Genomic DNA, 18,396 nt, shown 5'->3' on the forward strand with positions numbered 1-18,396 from the left:
ATGTTGCTGTCTGCACCACTGGTTCACAGCCGTACAGACATCTGGTAACTTAAAACTTACAGCATCGTAGACTAATGTAGTAGAAAACGAAAGGAATATGGATTCTGTATAAATCAGGAACAAAAACAAAAATTCCTGGAAAAGCTCGGCAGGTCTGGCAGCATCTGTGAAGAGAAATCAGAGTTGACGTTTTCCATCTGGTGACCCTTGCTCAGACCTCCAATGTGATGTTGCTTTGTGAGATGTGTTGATAGAGGTTGCCTATAGTACAAAATCTCTTTTATTTGGTATGTGTTGCAGATAACAGGAGATGTTAATTTTGCAGTTCTTTTGTAAACATTACTTATTTGAATAGAATCTCAGCCTCACATCCCCAGATTTGGAGAAATGGTAGCTGAGAGTCAGTTTCTAATGGTGGTCTGTTTGTTAACAGTCTCCTGTACCTCAGAAACCTCTCTACAGCTATAAGTTGGTGACTGCTCAAGGTCTCCTGGATCTTTGGTTGGTATATATGCGTACGTTCCAGTTGGAAGAATTGGATAGTGTTTAAGGGCTTCAGCATCCTGCAGCAAACATGTAATGCTGCATATCAACAGGGTTGAGATAGCGCAGTGTAGGTGCATTTGAATCAGATGGAAGGTACTACCTCAGACTGTACTAGTCTGGACTGGAAAGACAAAGATCGCATGGTCATGAACACACAAAGACAGATTGGTCTTCACCTATCATAACTACTGGATCAGAGCCTGATATGTCAAGATGAATGAATTGGCTTTATTGACATGTACTGATGAGAAGAGTGAAAAGTTTAAGTCACCACATTACAAAGGTACAGTTACCCTGGAGCTAACCTGTAGCCGAAGAATCTGTACCTAGGTCTAGAAGTGTCTTCAGGCGTCGATGTCAAAGTTGCACTATTTATAATATATTAATACAAAATACTGGGTACCAAGTTAAAAAAAAAAGTACCTACATAAAATCCTTAGTTACAGAATAGAGAAATGAAAAAAAAGTTACACTCTGGCGATGAACTATGTAACCACAGGTCAGAAAACAAGCAAAGTTAAAAAGACAAACATTAAAGACTCTTTCCAAAGGTTCTCCTCAGCAGACGAGCACAGGGGGCCTTCATGTGGTCTGACTGCTGGCTGCCGCCATGCTCCACACCAGGCCATTGCCCGCACTTTGCACCAGACTGCTGGTCACTCTAGGCCATCAACCCAGCTTCAGAGGCTGGGGCTGAGTGTCCATGACCAAGAATCTGAGAAGATAGAAGAGAACCACAGAAGAGAAGGCAAAAGAAAAGGAATGGGCAGAGCCAACAGGCTCTGGCTGAAGGATCCTCCTACTCCATTGTGCCAATATATAACAGTATTTAGTACTAATATATTGTAAATAGTGCAACTTCAACATCCAAGCCTGAAGACAATTCTAGACTTTGCCTTCTGCAGCAGTCTGTGGCATCAAACCACACAAAAGAGAACTCCTACAGACTCTCGAGTGTTTCCATCATTCGCATTCTTAAAAAAAAACACAAAAGAGCTGTGGATGCTGCAAATCCAAAACAACAAAATCAGAAATTGCTCGCAAAGCTTTGCAGGTCTCGCAGCAGCTATGGGAGAGAAATCAGAGTTAACATTTTGGGCCGATCTTTCCACAGAACTTTTGTCTCTTTGGGCTCACTCTTCCACACCTACACTGGCCCTAAACCTCACCTCTTCCTCCGTTATATTGATGACTGTATCAGCACCACCTCATGCTCCCACAAGGAGCTCAAACAGTTCACCCACTTCACCAACACCTTCCACTCCAACCTCAGGTTCACCTGGACTATCTAACACCTCCCTCACCGTCTCCATCTCAGGCAACAACCTAGAAACCGATATCCATTTCAAGCCTACCAACTCCCACAGCTACCCAGAAATCACCTACTCCCACCCACCTTCCTGCAAAAAAATGCCATCCCCTATTCCCAATTCCTTCACCTCCATCACATCTGCTCCCAGGATGAGGCATTCCACTCCCATACTCCTCAGATGTCCTCGTTTTTCAAGGACCACAACTTGCCCCCTGCAGTGGTCGAGAACGCCCTCGACCGTGTCTCCTGCAACACATCCCTCACATCCCGTCCCCACAATAACCGCCCAAAGAGAATCCCCCTCGTCCTCACGTACCACCTCACCAGCCTCCGGATCCAACGCATCATGCTCCGACACTTCCGCCATCTGCAAACCAACCCCAAAGACATTTTCCTTCCCCACCCTTGTCTGCTTCCCAGAGGGACCACTCTCTCCGTGACTCCCTTGTCTACTCCACACTCCCCTCCAGCCCCAGCAAACCCGGCATTTTCCCTGCAACCGCAGGAACTGCTACACCTGCCCCACACCTCCTCCCTCACCCCCATCGCAGGGCCAACGACGACTTTCCACATCAAACAGATGTTCACCTGCACATTTGCCAATGTGGTATACTGCATCCACTGTATCTGTTGTGGTCTCCTATACATCAGGAAAATCAAGCAGAGGCTTGGGGACCGCTTTGCAAAACACCAATGCTCGGTTTGCAATAAACAACTGCACCTCCCAGTCGCAAACCATTTAAACTCCCCCTCCCATTCCTCAGACGACATGTCTATCCTGGGCCTCCTGCAATGCCACCCAAAGGTTGCAGGAACCGCAACTCGTATTCCGCTTGGGAACCCTGCAGCCCATTATCTCTGCTACAAATTTAACCTCACTGCAAAGCCTCTTCCATGGATGCCTAACCTGAAGAAGTTACCCTCCTCCCTCCGGACAAACCTCAGGGGATGTCTCTACCACTGCAAAAAAACTTTTATTCTGATGAAGGGTCTAGGCCCGAAACGTCAGCCTTTGTGCTCCTGGGATGTTGCTTGGCGTGCTGTGTTCGTCCAGCTTCGCACTTTGTTAGCCCAATGGTATCAATGTGGATTCCACAGGCTTCAAAATCTGCCCTCCTCCAACCGCATCCCAAAACCAGCCCAGCTCATCCCCACCTCCCTAACCTGTTCTTCCTCTCACCTATCCCCTCCTCCCAGCTCAAGCCGCACCTCCATTTCCTACCTACTAACCTCATCCCTCTCCCTTGACCTGTCCATCTTCCCTGGCCTGACCTACCTCCCCACCTATACTCACCTCTACCGGCTCCATCCCCGCCTCTTTAACTTGTGTCTCCTCTCCACCTGTCTTCTCCTCTATCCATTTTCGATCCGCCTCCCCCTCTCTCCCTATTTATTCCAGTTCCCTCTCCCCATCCCCATTTTCTGATGAAGGTTCTCGTCTCGAAACGCCAGCTTTTCTGCTCCTGAGATGCAGCTTGGCCTGCTGTGTTCATCCCGCCCCACACTTTGTTATCGTTTACACATTACCCCCCCCCCTATCTTTTGCACATAATCCGATATTTTCCTAGCTACCATCAGCGCTGAGGCAGGATCGCCAGACCTCAAATATTAAAAGTCTACATTCTCTCCACAAATGCTGCCAAATCCGCTCAGCCTTTCCAACAATTTCTATTTTTGTGACCGAACAACGGCGGTTGGTTCCCCAACCAATGGGTGTGAATGGAGGGCGGGGCTGGGTTAGCTGGTTATTCAGAATGAATGAGAGGCGGTGTAAGAAACAATCCAAAAATCACGAGAACATCGTGGTTGCCCGCGATCACGGCGTGATTTCATTGCTGCCCTCTACGGGCGGTGCAGCAGCTGGAGGAACAAGAAGCGGGTGAAGGGTAAAATTTAGGTGAAGAGTGTATAGTTATGTAGGTAGGAGACTTTTCAAAAGCCGATCAATTCAGTCGGCCAAATCTGAAATATAATATATTCGTTTTGAATTTTCGCCCAAGACGGACAGCAGGAACAGTCGTACGCCGTCTGACTGCCCCATTTTTATCGGGGCGATGTTCAGCGAGGCGCATGTGGACGGCCATCTTTGTCAGGGGCAATAAGGAGCAGAGCCTATCTGCGATCTCCTTTTTATAGGGGGGTTACGGGAAAAGCATTTATACACAGCAAACCCAAACCCAGTTAAATGTTTGTCTCTCCTGAATTTCTGTCCTGATCTGAGTGAAAGATGTTTTACAATTTCAACTTACAGGGTTTTAAATGGGACGGATTTGCAGTCAACAAGTTCCAACCAAGCGTAACTTCCCTTTAGTCTTATGGGTGTTACCTACGGTGTTGAAGCAGTTCCGGAAACCAGCTCATTCCCACATTTGACGGGGTAATTAAGGACGCACAGTAAATGCTAAATTAGCCAATGAGACCCACAACCTATGAACGGATTTTTTAAAATCTGATGGACACACTTGATTCGCTAGGACCTGAATCACCGGCCTTGGACAGTGGAGGAAACCAGTCTGTTTGTGGGAAAGGATTTTCAGGTATAATCTGATGACAGAAAGTCCAAATTATTCCAACCCTGTTTAAACCACATCTGGATAAACTTTTCTAATTCATTCATTCACTCACAAGATGTGGGCGTCGCTGGTTAGGCCAGCATTCATTACCTCTCCCTAATTGCCCAGGGGGTATTTGCGAGTCAACCACATTGCTGTGGGTTGGAGTGTAGGTCAGACCAGGTGAGGCTAGTAGATTTTTTTTTCTTGAAGGACATTAGTGAGCCAGATGGGTTTCTCTGACAATAGGAAATGGTTTCATGCTCATCGGTAATTTCTTAATTCCAGATTTTTATTTTACTGAATTCAAACCATCTGTTTATCCAATTCCACTAGATGCCATGGTGAGGTTTGAACCTGTATCCCCAGAATATTAGCTGAGTTTCTGGATTAATAGTTGAGCGATAAGGGTAGCCAGAATCTTGGTGGTATGAAGAGATAACAAGGTGTAGAGCTGGATGAACACGGCAGGCCAAGTAGCATCATAGGAGTAGGAAAGCTGACGTTTCGGGCCTAGACCCTTCTTAATGCTTCCGAAATGGTATTAAATTTGTTGAGGTCTGGGCAACACAACTCAGGAAGGATAGACAAAATTCTGCTTAAAACTTTAAATCTGTTTCCCCTAATCCTTGTACCATCATCTAATGGAAAATGATTCTTTATCTATTCCCAATTCCTTCACCACCACTGCATCTGCTCCCAGGATGAGGCATTCCACTCCCGTACATCTCAAATGTCCTCGTTTTCAAGGACCACACTCCCAACTCCCTGCCTCAGTGGTCGAGAATGCCCTCGACCGTATTTCCCGCAACTCATCCCTTACCCCTGCAATAACAACCAAAACAGAATCCCCCTTTCCTGATGTACCACCCCACCAACCTCCGGATCCAATGCATCATCCTCCGACACTTCCACCATCTGCAATCCAACCCCACAACCAAAGACATTTTTCCTTCCCCACCCTTATTGCTTTCTGGAGGGACCACTCTCTCTGTGACTCCCTTGTCTGCTCCCACACTCTCCTCCAGCCCCACCACACCTGGCATTTTTCTCTGCAACTGCAGGAAGTGCTACATCTGCCCCTACACCTCCCCCCTCACCCCCATCCCAGGCCCTAAGAAGACTTTCCACATCAAGCAGATGTTCACCCGTACATCTGCTAATGTGGTATACTGCATCCGCTGTACCCGTTGTGGCCTTCTCTACATCGGGGAAACAAAGCGGAGGTTTGGGCACCGCTTTGTAGAACACCTACGCTTGGTTTGCACAAAACAACTCCCCCTCCCATTCCTCAGACGACATGTCCATCATGGGCCTCCTGCAGTGCCACAATGATGCCACCCGAAGGTTGCAGGAACAGCAACTCGTATTCCACTTGGGAACCCTGCAGCCCAATGGTATCAATGTGGACTTCACGAGCTTCAAAATCTCCCCTCTGCTACCGCATCCCAAAACCAGCCCAGCTCGTCCCCGCCTCCCTAACCTGTTCTTCCTCCCACCTCAAGCCCCACCCCCATTTCCTACCTACTAACCTCATCCCATCCCTTTAACCTGTCCGTCCTCCCTGGACTGACCTATGCCCTCCCTACCTCCCCACCTACACTTCCTTTACTGGCTCCATCCCCGCCTGTTTGACCTGTCTGGCTCCTCTCCACCTGCTTTCTCCTCTGTTCATCTTTTATCCGCCTCCCACTCTCTCCCTATTTATTTCAGAACTCCCTTCCCCTCCCCCATTTCTGAAGAAGGGTCTGGGCCTGGGCCTGAAAACGTCAGCCTTCATGCTCCTCTGATGCTGCTTGGCCTGCTGTGTTCATTCAGCTCTACACCTTGTTATCTCTTTATCTACCTTACCTATTCTTGATATGTACATTATTATCAATTGTCCTTTCAATTTCTTTAGTCCAACCATCTCTGCACCCTGTCAACAACTCTCATGTCTTTCCAAAAATGTGAAGACCAGAACTGGATACCATGTTGTAGAAGTGGCACCATTCCAATCAGGAGCACAAGGCAGCATTTTGGCCTCTTGGGCCTGCCCTGCCTGTTGACAAGACCATTGCTGATCTGATTGTAGCCTCAACTCCACTCCTGATTATGTCCTTTGATAAAACCAGAAGCTGTGTTAAGATTATGTTTTTGTATTCAAGATTTCTATCTGAGGCCCAAAATTTCTTCAGCCAGAGAGTGGTGGGCTTGTGGAATTCATTGCCGCAGAGTGCAGTGGAGGCCGGGACGTGAGATGCCTTCAAGGCAGAGATCGACAAATTCTTGATCTCAGAAGAAATCGAGGGCTATGGGGAGAATGCAGGGAAGTGCTGTTGAAATGCCCATCAGCCATGATTTAAATGGCGGAGTGGACTTGATGGGCTGAATAGCCTTACTTCCACTCCTGTGTCTTATGGTCTTAAAATAAAAGAATCTACCTCTGCCTCAAAATTATCAAATGAACATGCCTAGCTGCTGTCTGCGGAAGAGAGTACCTTAGATACTGAACCCTTGAGAATAAAATCAATTCATCTCTGTCTTAAGTGCAAGAACCCTTTTTTTTAAATTTTGTGTGCTAGTTCTAGTCTCTCTTCTTACCCCGAGAAGGTTCCCCCCAGGAACTTTATATTTCAAGAAGATTGTCAGTCATTATTCTAAATGGACAGGAGCCTAAATTGTCTAACACTTTCTTTTCAGAAGACCTCTTCATCCAATCAATACATTTTTGTGCCTTTTTTTAAAATAGCAAGACCAAAACTGAATAAAATGTGCCAGATATAGTCTTGTAGGACCATATACACCTGTACCAAAACATCCCTACTAGTATATTCCATTCCCCTGTTGTAATAAGCCACAGTCCATTTGCCTTCCTAATCACTTGCTGTACCTGCGTACTAACCTTTTTTGTGATTCATATGCTTGGACCCCTCTGTGTCGAAGGGTGCTGCAATCTGTTTGCAGTTCAATAACATATCACTTTGCTAATCTTCCTGCTGAAGTGAACAATCTTCTAATTCTACCAAATACTTTTTCACCCACTTAAGGAGACTGCAATGTGGCTTAGACAGATTATGTCCTCTTCACAAGTTACAATTACAACTATTATGTATCTTAAGTTAATAAGAGATAGATTAGTGTTTCAGCAGCAGAGGAGCTGAAATGAAGGTGGAGTCAGGTGATGGTACTGAGATAGAAATGGGAGATCTTGGTGATGATGGCAATCTGTGGTTTGAAGCTTTGGGTTAAAATAGGACATTGTTGCAGAGAGACATAGATAAGCTGCAGAGCTGGGCTGACGGGTGGCAAATAGAGCTTAATGCAGACAAGTGTGAGGTGATGCACTTTGGTAGGAGTGACCCAAAGGCAAAGTACTGGGCAAATGGTAAGATTCTTAGTAGTGTAGATGAGCAGAGAGATCTCGGTGTCCATGTACACAGATCCTTGAAAGTTGCCACCCAGGTTGACAGGGCTGTTAAGAAGGCATACAGTGTTTTAGCTTTTATTGATAGAGGGATCGAGTTCCGGAACCAAGAGGTTATGCTGCAGATGTACAAAACTCTGGTGCGGCCGCACTTGGAGTATTGTGTACTGTTCTGGTCACCGCATTATAAGAAGGATGTGGAAGCTTTGGAAAGCGTGCAGAGGAGATTTACTAGAATGTTGCCTGGTATGGAGGGAAGGTCTTACGAGGAAAGGCTGAGGGACTTGAGGCAGTTTTTGTTTGAGAGAAGAAGGTTGAGAGGTGACTTAATTGAAACATATAAAATAATCAGAGGGTTAGATAGGGTGGATAGGGAGAGCCTTTTTCCTAGGACGGTGATGGCAAGCACGAGGGGGCATGGCTTTAAATTGAGGGGTGAAAGATAGAGGACAGATGTCAGAGGTAGTTTCTTTACTTAGAGAGTAGTAAGGGAATGGAACGCTTTGCCTGCAATCGTAGTAGATTTGCCAACTTTAGGTACATTTAAGTCGTCATCGGATGAGCATATGGACATACATGGAATAGTGTAGGTTAGATGGGCTTCAGATCGGTATGACAGGTCGGCACAACATTGAGGGCCAAAGGGCCTGTACTGTGCTGTAATGTTCTATGTTGTGCTTGTGAACAGTCTGATCCACCTTGGACGGTTACCAGGATGAGAGATGGGTGTCACTGCCCAAGGAGAGGCATGAGAGCAGTGGTCAGGGAATGGAATTGGTAGGAGGAGCTAAAAATCATAGATTCAGTCTTCTCACTATTTAATTGGAGGAAAGTTTTGCTCAGACAGTACTGAATATTGGACAAGTCAGGATGGCATATGACTTTGAGGAGAATTTGGAGCTGATGGTGTTCACATCCCCATGCTACCCTAATCCTTCTAGGTGGTGGAGGTTAATGATTTATGCCACTCCAACCATCTATCACTTGGTTTCTCCCACATAGACTCTCCTCCCATAGAGGCTAGAGTCTTCGAAGTCCCAGCAACTTGGTAAATAGCAAAATAAAATACCATTATTCAAGAGGAGTGACAGAAAACCGAAAATTGTGATGACTGTGTCCTGGGGATCACTTACCCTGAGCTCATTGATTAAACCTGCCTTGTTTCATGTTACCAGATTCAAAATAGCTTGATCCCTTTTTGGACCAACAAAATGTTGTCGTGGAAAACAGTCTTAGACATCCTACAGTGTGGAAACAGGCCATTTGGCCCCACAAGCCCACAGCCCCTCTGAAGAGCATCCCACCCAGACCCATCCCCGACCCATATCCCTGTGACCTTGCAGTTCCCATGGCTAAGCCCTTACACACCCCTGGGCACATGGCCAATCCACCTAACCTGCACATCTTTGGACTGGGGGAGGAAACCAGCACACCTAGTGGAAATCCCTGCAGACATGGGAAGATTGTGCAAACTCCGCACAGACAGTTGTCCAAGGGTGGAATCAAACCTGGGTCCCTGATGTTGTGAGGCAGCAGTGCTAGCCACTGTGCCACCAAAATATACTGTACAATATACTCTTACAGATATGTCCTTGTGGCTACCTCTCCAATTTGATTTTCCAAATCTGTTTGAAAATTAAAGTCATCCATGATGAATGCACTTCCTGTTTTTTAACATGTTGCCATTATCTCCTGATGCATTCTCGATCCTGCAATATAGCTAATGCATTGGGACCTATAGACTTTTAAAGAAATGTTGTTACGGATGTGAGTTTGCTCGCTGAGCTGGAAGGTTAGTTTTCAGACGTTTCGTCACCATTCTAGGTAACATCATCAGTGAGCCTCCGACAAAGCGCTGGTGTTATGTCCCGCTTTCTATTTATCTGGTTAGGTTTCCTTGGGTTGGTGGTGTCATTTCCTGCGTTGGTGATGTCATTTCCTGTTCTTTTTCTCAGGGGATGGTAGATTGGCTCCAAATCAATGTGTTTGTTGATGGAGTTCTGGTTGGAATGCCATGCTTCTAGGAATTCTCGTGCATGTCTCTGTTTGCCTTGTCCTAGGATGGATGTGTTGTCCCAATCAAAGTGGTGTCCTTCCTTATCTGTATGTAAGGATACTAGTGATAGTGGGTCATGTCGTTTTGTGGCTAGTTGATGTTCATGTATCCTGGTGGCTAGCTTTCTGCCAGTTTGTCCAATGTAGTGTTTGTCACAGTTCTTGCAAGGTATTTTGTAGATGACGTTCGTTTTGCTTGTTGTCTGTATAGGGTCTTTTAAGTTCATTAGCTGCTGTTTTAGTGTGTTGGTGGGTTTGTGGGCTACCCTGATGCCAAGGGGTCTGAGTAGTCTGGCAGTCATTTCGGAAATGTCTTTGATGTAGGGGAGAGTGGTTATGGTTTCTGAGCCCGTTTTGTCTGTTTGTTTGGGTTTGTTGCTGAGAAATCGGCAGACTGTGTTCATAGGGTACCCATTCTTTTTGAATACGCTGTATAGGTGATTTTCCTCTGCTCTGCGTAGTTCCTCTGTGCTGCAGTGTGTGGTGGCTCGTTGGAATAATGTTCTAATGCAGCTTTGTTTGTGGGTGTTGGGATGGTTGCTCCTGTAGTTCAGTATTTGGTCTGTATGTGTTGTTTTCCTGTAGACGCTGGTTTGAAGTTTCCCATTGGCTGTTCGCTCTACTGTGACATCTAGGAATGGCAGTTTCTTGTTGTTTTCCTCCTCTTTTGTGAATGTTATGCCAGTAAGGGTATTATTGATGGTCTTGAATGTTTCCTCTAATTTGTTTTGTTTAGTGATGACAAAGGTGTCATCCACATAGCGGACCCAAAGTTTGGGTTGGATGATTGGCAGAGCTGTTTGTTCGAGTCTCTGCATTACTGCCCCTGCTAAGAACCCTGATATCGGAGATCCCATGTACCGTTGGTTTGTCTGTAGGTTTTGTTATTGAAAGTGAAGTGGGTGGTGAGGCATAGGTCCACTAGCTTGATGATGTTGTCCTTGCTGATGAGGTTGGTGGTGTCTGGTGTATGTGTCTTCTGTTCTTCTAATAGTGTCATCAGTGTTTCTTTGCCCAGGTTGATGTTGATGGATGTGAACAGGGCTGTTACATCAAAGGAGACCATTATTTCATCCTCTTCTATCTTGGTGCCTTTGGTGTTCAGGAATTCTTGGGTGGAGCGAATGGAGTGGTGGGAGTCCTCTACTAGGTGTTTTAGTCTTTGGTGTAGTTCCTTGGCTAATCTGTAGGTTGGTGTTCCAGGTAGAGACACTATGGGTCTGAGGGGGGCTCCTGGTTTGTGAATTTTTGGTAGTCTGTAGAAGCGTGGTGTGTTGGATCTATCTGGTTTTCAGAGCCACCACACACTGCAGCACAGAGGAACTACGCAGAGCAGAAGAAAATCACCTATACAGCGTATTCAAAAAGAATGGGTACCCTATGAACACAGTCCGCCGATTCCTCAGCAATAAACCCAAACAAACAGACAAAACGGGCTCAGAAACCATAATCACTCTCCCCTACATCAAAGGCATTTCCGAAATGACTGCCAGACTACTCGGACCTCTTGGCATCGGGGTAGCCCACAAACCCACCAACACACTAAAACAGCAGCTAATGAACTTAAAAGACCCTATACAGACAACAAACAAAACAAACGTCATCTACAAAATACCTTGCAAGAACTGTGACAAACACTACATTGGACAAACTGGCAGAAAGCTAGCCACCAGGCTACATGAACATCAACTAGCCACAAAACAACATGACCCACTATCACTAGTATCCTTACATACAGATAAGGAAGGACACCACTTTGATTGGGACAACACTTCCATCCTAGGACAAGCCAAACAGAGACATGCACGAGAATTCCTAGAAGCATGGCATTCCAACCGGAACTCCATCAACAAACACATTGACTTGGAGCCAATCGACCATCCCCTGAGAAAAAGAACAGGAAATGACATCAACAATGCAGGAAATGACATCACCAACCCAAGGAAACCTAACCAGATAAATAGAAAGCGGGACATAACACCAGCGCTTCGTCGGAGGCTCACTGATGATGTTACCTAGAATGGTGACGAAACGTCTGAAAACTAACCTTCCTGCTCAGTGAGCAATCTAACATCCAGAACCTCAACCCTGAGCTACAAATCTTCTCAAAACTCGCTAAATGTCGTTACAATTATATAGGGTGTTGATGAGACCGCACCTGGAGTATTGTTTCCAGTTTTGGTCTCCTTAATTGAGGAAGAATGTGGCAACAGTGGAGGCAGTTCAGAAGAGGTTCACTAAGTTAACTCCAGGGATAAGGAGCAGTTGAATAGCTTGGGCTTGTACTCACTGGACTTCAGATAAATTAAAGGAGATCTGATTGAGGCGGATGTGGATCAGGTGATCCCCCTTGTGGGACAGTCTTGAACAAGAGGTCATAGATACAGAGTGAGAGGAGGAAGGTTCAAAACTGAGAAGAGGAGGAACTACTTCTCAGAGAGTTATGAATCTGTGGAACTCACTGCCCCAGAATGCGATAGAAGCAGAATCAATCAACAGATTCAAGAAAGAAATAGATATCTTTCTGATGAAAAGAAGGATAAAGGGTAATAGGAAGCAGGCAAGAGAGTGGAGTTGAGACAAGGACAAGATCAGCCATGATTATATTCAATGGCAGAGCAGGGTTAAAGAGCTGAATTGCCTACTCTTGCTCCAAATTCCTTTGTTCTAGCAACGCCACCTTCCCCTTGTTATCTTTTTACCTCCAAACGTATGGATTCAAGATCATTTCTTTCTATTGTACTTTTCCATCCCATACTAACAACGCTACCACACCACGCTTTGTTTCATAGAACATAGAACAATACAGCGCAGAATAGGCCCTTCGGCCCTTTCCTGCCTGTCCGTTTGAAAACATACCCCTGAATATATAAGCCTTGAACTGTGACCTCCTTGTAACCATGTCCGAGTAATGGTTATGAGCAGTTGAGTAAATGGGCAGAAATTTGTCAAACAGAGTATAATATTCTTCATTCATTCACGAGATGTGGGCTTTGCTCACTCGGCCAGCATCGATTGCTCATCCCTCGTTTCCTTGATGAGAATGTAGAGGTGAAATGTCTTCTTGAACCATTGCAACCCATGTGCTGTTAGTAGACCCACAATGCCCTTAGGGAGGAAATTTCAAGATTTTGACCCAGCGTCACTTAAGGAACCATGATATATTTATAAGTCAGGATGGTAAGTGGCTCTGAGGGGAACCTGCAGGCATTCTTAGTTCCCATAGATCTGCAGACCTTGTTGTAGATGGCAGTGATTGTGGATTTAGTAGGTGCTATCTAAGGAGCCTTACTGAAGGTGAATCACTGCAGTGAATCTTGTTGATTATGTATTCTGCTGCTTCTGAGTGAATGTGGTGCCAATCAAGCGGGCTGCATTGTCCTGGATATTGTCAAGCTTCCTGAGTATTGTTAGAACTGCACTCATCCAGGCATGTGGGGAGTATTCCATCACAATCCTGACTTGTGTCTTGTAGATGTTGGATAGGATTTGGGGAGTAAGGAGGTGTGTTACTCACTACAGTATTCCTAGCCTCTGATTTGTTCTTGTACCACTGTATTTATATGACCAGTCCAGTTGAGTTTCCATTCAATGGTAACCCCCAGAATGTTCACTTTAGGATAATCAGTGATGGTGACACTAATGAATGTCAAGAGGTGATGGCCTCTTATTGGAGATGGTCATTGCCTGGCTTTTGTGTTACTTGAATGTTACTTGCCACTTTTCAGATCCAGCCTGGATATTGTCCAGATCTTATTCCATTTGGACATTGACTGCATCAGTATCTGAGGAGTTTTGAATGGTGCTGAGCATTGTGCAATTATCACTGAACATTCCCACTTCTGATCTTATGATGCAGGAACGGTCATCAATGAAGCATTGATGATGATGGCTGAACCTAGGACAACTCCCCTAAGGAACTCTTGCAGAGATGCCCTGGAGCTGTGATGACTGACCTCCAACAACGACAACCACCTTCCTGTATACTACATATGACTCCAACCAGTGGAGAGATTTTCTGTGATTCACATCAACTCCAGTTTTGCTTGGGCTCTGGGTTCAAATGTGGCCATGATAGCAAGGGTAGCCACTCCTAGCCCACCTCTGGAATTCAGCTATTTTATCCAAATTTGAACCAATGCTGTAACAAGGCTAGTGTGAACTTGTCACTTTGAGTGGAAGAATAGAAAACCAGAATGCCATTAGAACGGAGAGGTTGTAGAATTCTTTAGTATAGAGGGATCTTGGTGTCTTGGTACACATATCTCCTACAGTTAGTATGCACGTATGGCAAGTGATCAGGAAGCAGATGGAATGTTGTTTATTGGAATGGAGGGTGGAATAGAAAAGAAGGGAAGATCTTCTGCAGCTGCACAGGGCATTGGTGAGACCACATCGGGTGAATGCATACAGTTCTGGTCGCCTTATTTGAAACATATTTGCTTTAGGAGTAATTCAGGAAAGGTTCACTTGTCTCATTCTTTAGACAAAAGTTGCTGTTAGGAAAGCTTTGGAAACAGACCTACACCAATCGGGATTTAAAAGAATGAGAGACATTTAAAAAGTTCAGGGGACTGGTTAGGGAGGATACCATGAGGATGTTTTCTCATTTGGGGTGCCTAGAACCACATTAAGAATAAGGGGTCTCCTTTTTAAGTTGGACATGAAAATTTTTTTTCTCTTATGGAAGCTGATATGTGGTATTGTCTTCCACAGAAGATAGTGATGCTGGGTTTTTAAATTTATTCAAGGCTGAGTATGATTGATTTTTTGTAGACAAGTGAGTTTGAGGTTACGAGGGTTCAGATAGGAGAGTGGAACTAAAACCACAAACAGACCAGCCATCATTTACTCAAAGGGAGGGCTTGAGCGACTGAATGTCTTACTGTTCCTAACTTCCATATTCCTATATGTGGTTATAGACTAGGTGACAGGATTTCTTTCCTGAAGGATATTAGTGATCCAGTCGAGGTTTACTGACAATTGGGCAACTTTTGCAGTCAATGCTTCCCAGAGGAGACCCCACAAATGTTTGGTTCCTTTTCATTGCATGCCTTAGTGTTTCTGTGGACTGTCTCTCACTCCTGTTTTTCTGTTTTAAATTGTTGTCACAGGATATGAGAAATGGTGAAATTGCAACGAGAAATTCAAAGTAAGTGTCTTTTCAGGTACTATCAGTCTATCAGAAGCTGAATATCATTGGATTTTGAACATGGAATGTAAAAATAGCATTCACCTTGGTGGAAAACCATATAGATGTTCTTTGTGTGGGCGAGGCTTCAGCCAGTCATCAGGTCTGTCGAGACACAAACGTAGTCACACTGGAGAGAAACCATGGAAATGTGCAGATTGTGGGAAAGGATTCAGTCAACTGTCCCAACTGGAAATTCACCGGCGCTGTCACATGGAGGAGAGGCCATTCACCTGCTCCGAGTGTGGGAAGGGATTCATTCACCCATCGTGGCTGCAGGCTCATCGCCGCAGTCATACTGGGGAGAGGCCGTTCACCTGTTCCAAATGTGGGAAGGGATTTATTCAGTTGTTCAACTTACACAGACACCAAAGCACTCACTTGGGGGAGAAACTGTACACATGTTCTGTGTGTGGCCAAGGCTTCAGCCAATCATCCAACCTCTCAGAACATAAATGCAGACACAATGGGGAGAAGCCATGGAAATGTGGTGACTGTGGAAAGGGATTCAAATCCCCATCTGAGGTGGAAACTCATCGGCGCAGCCACACGGGTGAGAGACCGTTCACCTGCTCTGACTGTGGGAAGGGTTTCACTTGTTCTTCTAACTTGCTCACACACCAGCGTGTTCACACTGGGGAGAAACCATTCAACTGTCCCAGTTGTGGGAAGAGATTCAGTCAGTCATCCCAGCTGCTGACACACCAGCGCATTCACACTGATGAGAGAGCTTTTAAATGTCCAGACTGTGGAAAGCGCTATAAAACCTCCGAGGAATTGACATCCCACCAAAGTGTTCACACTGACAAGAGACCATTCAGGTGCTCTCACTGTGGAACTGGCTTCAGACAATCATCTCAACTAACCGTACACCAGCGAACTCACACTGGGGAGAAGCCGTTCACATGCTCCATGTGCGGGAAAGGATTCACTCAGTCATCTAGCCTTCTGACACACCATCGTGTTCACACAGGGGAGAGGCCATTCACCTGCTCCGAGTGTGGGAGGGGATTCACTCAGTCATCCCACCTACTGACACATCAACGAGTTCACAAGAAATGAAAGTGATTGGATTTTGCTGTTAATCAAATACAGGCCTGAACCATGTTCATTGGCATCTGTTTCTGCTGATGATAGTAAACACTAGCCCAGTTATAGTGATTAACGTTTTGGATACAGTCAAATAAATGAGTTTTGTGCTCAATATATGGTACGTTGAGTCTTTTTAATATCTCAAACACAAGTTAATGCTTTTTGATAGGTTTCACTCTCCCTTCTCTCTCCATCTTCACCTCCAACAACAACTGCGAGGAGTTTGTTCGGGTTTTTTTGTCACTAAAACCGAGACGATCTGATCAGCTGCCTCTGCTGCTTCCCTCCTATCCACTAGTCCACTGGGTCATAGAGTTTCTAAAGTTCCTCTTTGTCGCAACACTGAACTCACATCTTTCTCCAGTTTCCCTCCAATCTTTCCTAATACCCTATCAGAGAGCACCTTGCCCATGAGATCCCCTTCTGCTCCCGTCATCCCATTCACACTAACACAACCTCCCCATGTTCATTGATACTGTTAACTGATCAATGTCTTCAGGTACCACCCCATTCTCCAAAACCTCCAATATACACTCTTTCCTGAAGAAATATACCTTGCCTCATTAAGCTTCCAAACAATATCCCTCTCTCCACCTTCCCTTTCTTCTTCTCAGTCATAGTCATACAGCACGGAAATAGACGTTTTGGTCAAACTAGTTTACGTCAATCACGTTTCGAACTGAACTAGTCCCATTTGCCTGTGTTTAGCCCATATCCCTCCAAAGTTTTCCTATTCATGTACTTATTCAAACGACTTTTAAATGTTGTAACTGTACTTGCATTCACCTCTTCCTCTGGCAGTTCATTCCACACACAAACCACTCTGTGTAAAGAAAAAAAGTTACCCCTCATGTCCTTTTTAAAATTTTGACCTCTCATCTTAAAAATATACTGTATCGTTTTGAACTCATTGAGTGTTTTTACAACTCTGAAATCTATGCCTGCCTTTCCTGGGACTCCATGTTTGAGTCAGGTTGCTGTGCTTGCTACAGTCCTGAATCAGAGCCATCAATGACATCCTCTGTGACTGTGACAAAGATAAACTGGCCCTTTTTGATGAAGACCAGCATACTATTTGTCTTTCCTAATTGTTTGCTACTTGTAAATGTCAGTTTTTAGGACCGTCATGACAATTTGGACACCCACCATATCCAACCTCTCATAATTTGAGAAATATTCTACCGCCTTTTTTTTTCTACCAGAGTGAATAACTTAACACTCATTTAGACCATGTTCCATCTGTGATGTTCTGGCCCACTCACTTACTCTTTCCAAGCCCTCTTGAAGCCTCTTTGACTCGTCTTCATAATTTACATTCCCATCCAATTTGGTATCATCAGCAAATTAGAGAATACAATTGGTCCCACCATTTCTATAGATTGTAAATGGCTTAGAAGCTGGCTTTATTCTACCTTTTCAGGAAAAAAGTTGCCAGAGGACAAAACGGATGCTCCCCCACTGGAAAGATACGGCTCATGGTGGTTTAACTTGCGATAACCTGCGTTAACCCCAGGCAAAGGGCAAGATTGGGAAGGTGCAATCTACAAGGTAACTTTACCTGGTGCAGGAATTGAACCCATGCTGTTGGCTTCACTCTGCATCACAAACTACCTGTCCAGCCAAGTGAACTAACCAATCACCAAATGTGGTAACGAATGGTCAGGCCTGCCATCCTGAGAATGACCCATTTACTCCTACTTTCTGCTCTGTCTGTTTCCCAATTTGAATAATTACCTCCGAATCCTCAGGCATACCACTTTTTCTAGTATCATTATAAGCTACTCTCTGTGATCTAATGCAATCTGTAAACTTTTGTAAGCTAAAGTTGATTCACAATTCACTTTGGGTGTCTTGGAAAATATTTCTCAAATTATGAGGGTGGAAATAGCACATGTCGAAAGTGTTTTTGCTCGTTACAGTAGTAAAAACTGTCATTTTAAGAAGCAAATATTTAGGAAGACAAATCTGTCACAATAACACCACACACATATACATACCACACACAACCCCAGCACCCAGTTATCCTGATGGAATAATACGTTCATAATTATTTATCAGAGAAGTAGGAACTGCAGATGCTGGAGAATCTGAGATAACAAGGTGTAGAGCTGGATGAACACAACAGGCCAAGCAGCATCTTAGGAACAGGAAAGCTGATATTTCAGGCCTAGACCCTTCTTCAGTAAGGTTTTCTGAAGAAGGGTCTGGGCCCGAAATGTAAGCCTTCCTGCTCCTCTGATGC

General features: G+C 44.9%; 1 protein-coding gene across 3 annotated transcripts; it reads left to right on the plus strand.

The window, feature by feature from the left end:
* Positions 1-4,159: 4,159 nt before the first annotated feature.
* LOC125449400 (zinc finger protein 229-like) lies at positions 4,160-16,266 on the plus strand. 3 transcript variants are annotated; one of them, XM_048525170.1, is made up of 2 exons: positions 4,160-4,395; positions 15,040-16,266. In XM_048525170.1, the coding sequence occupies exons 1-2, from the start codon at positions 4,311-4,313 to the stop codon at positions 16,122-16,124; spliced, it is 1,170 nt and encodes a 389-aa protein (XP_048381127.1). In that variant the 5' UTR covers positions 4,160-4,310; the 3' UTR covers positions 16,125-16,266. The 3 variants fall into 3 exon arrangements, with proteins under 3 accessions (XP_048381127.1, XP_048381128.1, XP_048381129.1); XM_048525171.1 differs by having other exon boundaries at positions 4,308-4,395; positions 13,731-16,266; XM_048525172.1 differs by having other exon boundaries at positions 4,318-4,395; positions 14,986-16,266.
* Positions 16,267-18,396: the final 2,130 nt, after the last annotated feature.

The sequence above is a fragment of the Stegostoma tigrinum genome, chromosome 42, assembly GCF_030684315.1.
Source record: "Stegostoma tigrinum isolate sSteTig4 chromosome 42, sSteTig4.hap1, whole genome shotgun sequence".
NCBI lineage: Eukaryota > Metazoa > Chordata > Chondrichthyes > Orectolobiformes > Stegostomatidae > Stegostoma > Stegostoma tigrinum.